General features: G+C 44.8%; 1 protein-coding gene across 1 annotated transcript; it reads right to left on the bottom strand.

Moving 5' to 3' along the window:
* Positions 1-299: 299 nt before the first annotated feature.
* LOC121754718 lies at positions 300-1,849 on the bottom strand. Its single transcript, XM_042150033.1, has 2 exons — positions 376-1,849; positions 300-322 (listed from the first exon to the last, which is right to left on the bottom strand). Exons 1-2 carry the CDS (start codon positions 1,847-1,849, stop codon positions 300-302), a joined length of 1,497 nt encoding a protein of 498 aa, XP_042005967.1.
* Between the last annotated feature and the right edge of the window lie 1,708 nt (positions 1,850-3,557).

The following is a 3,557-nucleotide window of genomic DNA, read 5'->3' on the forward strand; positions in this document are numbered from 1 at the left end:
GTTCACCATCCACCATATCACCCCCCAAACTTATTCAAAGCTACGCAAAGAAATAAGTTTGAAACGTTGGTGGAGAGGTGATGCCTACTGAGCAAACACACTAAAAGAAATACATAAAACAATAAAAGATACCTTCCATGGGTTGCCTCCCATGCAGCGCACCTATTTATCGTCGTGTGCCCGACGTCTTCAAATATCAACCGAGATCCCCTTTCATCCCAGAGTTGCCTCCAGGTGATCGCTTGGCTCCTCCTCCATGAGGAAATAGATCGTTCCACGTCTTGGTGAGCCACCACTTTTCAGGCTCTCTCGGGATAGGCTCCTTCAGTGTTGGAACAGTTATCTTTCTTCCCTTGACATTAGTTGGTATTTTACCCCCCATCCTAGGGGGTTCAGTAGTGATCACCGCGTGCACCGGTGAAGGGCGACTGTGGTCTGCATCGATCCATGTTATTGGCTCCGAGTCAGTGGAAGCCATCATCTCCATGTGAAGCTCATAAAAGTCCTTCTGCTTCACTTTTCTGACTGCACTCGATCCTCCTTCTTCAGTAGTCACTTGGTGCTTCAGACGCACCACCTTGCACTCCTCAGTTCTTCCATCCATGCTTCTCGGTTTGTGGGAAAACGTTTGACTTTCTTCTCCCATGAAGATTGTCAACTCTCCCTTTTTCACGTTTATATTTGCCTCAGCAGTGGCAAGGAAGGGACGTCCTGGCAGTAGGGGGACTCCATTGTCTTCTTCCATGTCCAAGACCATAAAGTCGATGGGAAAAATAAATTCCCCGACCTTAATCAGTAGGTCTTCCACGATGCCCTTTGGATACACGACAGATCTGTCTGCCATCTGTAGTGTGGCTGAGGTGGGCTTCAAAGTACCAATGTTAATTTGCTTGAATACCGATAGTGGCATTAGATTAATGCTCGCGCCTAGATCGCAGAGAGCATTCTCCACCTTATAGCCCCCAATGAGGCAGTCGACAGTGAAACTTCCAGGATCCTTCAGCTTGGCCGGCAGTTTCCTTTGCAGCAGAGCACTGCAATTTTCAGTTAGATTAATAGTGTCTACCTGCCCCCAACTGGTCTTCTGGGCTATCACCTCCTTCAGAAACTTCCCATACTTCGGCATCTGCTGTAGTGCCTCAATCAGTGGGATGTTCACGTGCACCTTCCTGAATATATCTAGGAATCGAGCAAACTGTTCATCCTTCTTTGTCTTCTGCTTCAGTGCTTCAGGTAAGGGCACCTTCACTCCAGAAGTGCCTCCAATGTCTCTTTGTTCAGTTATCTTGCCCTTCAGTTTCTCTGCCACGGCAGCCTTAGGCTCAAGAATAGCGTCCTTCGTGGTCTCAGACAGAGATGGGCCTTCATACGTCTTGCCATTCCTCAGATGGATGGCCATACATCCTTTCGAATTCTCATTTGGCTGGCCTGGGAACTGCCCAGGCGTGTGGTTCATACTCACAGCCTGAGCAATCTGGCTCAGCTGTGTGTCTACGAACTTCAGATGTGTGACTATACTTTGCAAATCTTTCTCAACTTTCTCCATCCTTTGATTGTTCTGCTCCATGAGCTTGTTGGACTGTAGCATGAAAGACTTGAGTATATCTTTAGTGGTCATTTTCTTCGGATCATTAATCACTCCATCAGTAACTGTGAACCCTGGGGGTGGTTGCAGAGCATTATTGGGGTTCTCATAAGAGAGATTGGGATGCCCCGTGTTCCCGTACTGATTATATCCTCCACCATGAAAGTTGAGGCGTGGATTATTGTAGTACCCGTTGTTGCCCCCTTGATTCACATAGTTCACGTCCTCCATACTTCCTTGGGGCTCTTGAGAAGGTTTCCCCATTATCATGCAATCAAATTTCATGGTCAACGCATCCAACTTGTCGGATAGGGCACTCATAGGATTATGATTTGTAGTAGAAGCCACTCTATGCACCTTACTCCTTTCGTTGCTCCATCATTCGTCATTAGATGCGAGCTCCTCAATCACTTCCATGGCTTCATTCACTCATTTCTTGAGAAAATTACCGCCTAAGCTCAAGTTCAACTCCCGTTGTGCTTCAGGCACGCATCCCTTAAAAAATGTAATGACTTGAACTGTCGGGGTTAACCCATGGTTGGGACATCGCTTCATCAAGGCTTTGAATCTCGCCCATGCTTCTCTGATATTCTCCGCAGGGTTCATCTGAAAGGCAATGATCTCATGTTGCCTCTTAATCGCCTCACTGGGGGGATAAAACTTTTCTATAAACTTCTCTACCATAACATCCCTTGTTCTGATTGAGCCCGACTCCAAGCTCTCCAACCAATCCTTTGCTGAATCCTCTAAGGAAAAGGGAAACAGCCTAAGTCGAATCTGATCATCTGTCACTCCATTCAACTTCGTAGTGTTGCAGATCTGAATGAACTTGGTGATGTGTTTTTTCGGATCATCTGTGGATTTGCCCCTAAAAGCAATATTCTCTGCCATCTGAATAAGTCCTCTTTTCAGCTCAAAGGTGTTGCCTGCGATGTTGCTATGGACAGTTGGATTTGCCTGGCCTTGGTATGCATACTGATTCTGAACAGGCACCACAGCTTGTCTATGATTGACCTGTTGACGCAACTCCTCCAGCTGCCGTAGAAGCTCGGCATTAGTGGGCGGAGGTGGTGGACCGTTGTTACCCTCTTCGTTCTCCATCAGACTAGGAGAAACGGGATCAAACTGAATATGATCCTGTACTGGTGACCGGATAGGTGAAAGATCCCTCTGATATGAAGATGCCCCTGTGCGTGTAGGCGAAGAAGCTTGAATTTTCTGCGTGAGCCTCCTATATGCGTTCCTCTTCCGGTTCGATGCTTCGATCTCAGAGTCAAAAGGTTCTAGAGGCAAGCCTTTAGAACGCGTGTGCATACACCTGAACAAGAAACAAAAATGTGAGAACTAAAAAAAAATTAAAAGAAAATAAAGCAATAAAATCTGAAGTAGTAATCTTGATTATTATCACGATATCAAGTTATGTAACACAAAAATTGTCCCCGGCAACGGCGCCAAAAACTTGACTCAACTTTATTTTCCCCTAATATTACCCGCAAGTGTACGGGGTTATCGTAGCAAATAGCAAGCAAGAGTATATCGTATCCCACAGAGACAATTAAGTGTAAACCTAAGTACCACGAACAAACTTCAACTACTATCCAGACAATCAGGAATTTTGGTTTTGAAACTAACAACTAATGAAAACATGTAAATGCAAAGATTAAAATAGAACACTTAAACAAGAAAGCAAGGAAGCAAGTTGTGTAAGATGATGGAGAAATATGCAGAATTCAAGGATCCGATGCACAACTCATAGCCTAACCCAATTAAAACCAATTTACCATTTAAAGTCTCTAGAATTGTTGAATCAATCACAAAGGTGGATTAAACCCCCTCCCGAGGTGAGAAATCTGTAGATTAGGTGTAATAAGTGAAGTCCCCTTCTAAATCTTAGACCTAACTCCCAAAGGTTTGATTAGATTAAAGATCTCACTCATAATCTCAACTCTCCCGAGTTTTATTGAATTAAGGT

This window comes from Salvia splendens, chromosome 11, assembly GCF_004379255.2.
Source record: "Salvia splendens isolate huo1 chromosome 11, SspV2, whole genome shotgun sequence".
In the NCBI taxonomy this organism is placed as follows: domain Eukaryota; kingdom Viridiplantae; phylum Streptophyta; class Magnoliopsida; order Lamiales; family Lamiaceae; genus Salvia; species Salvia splendens.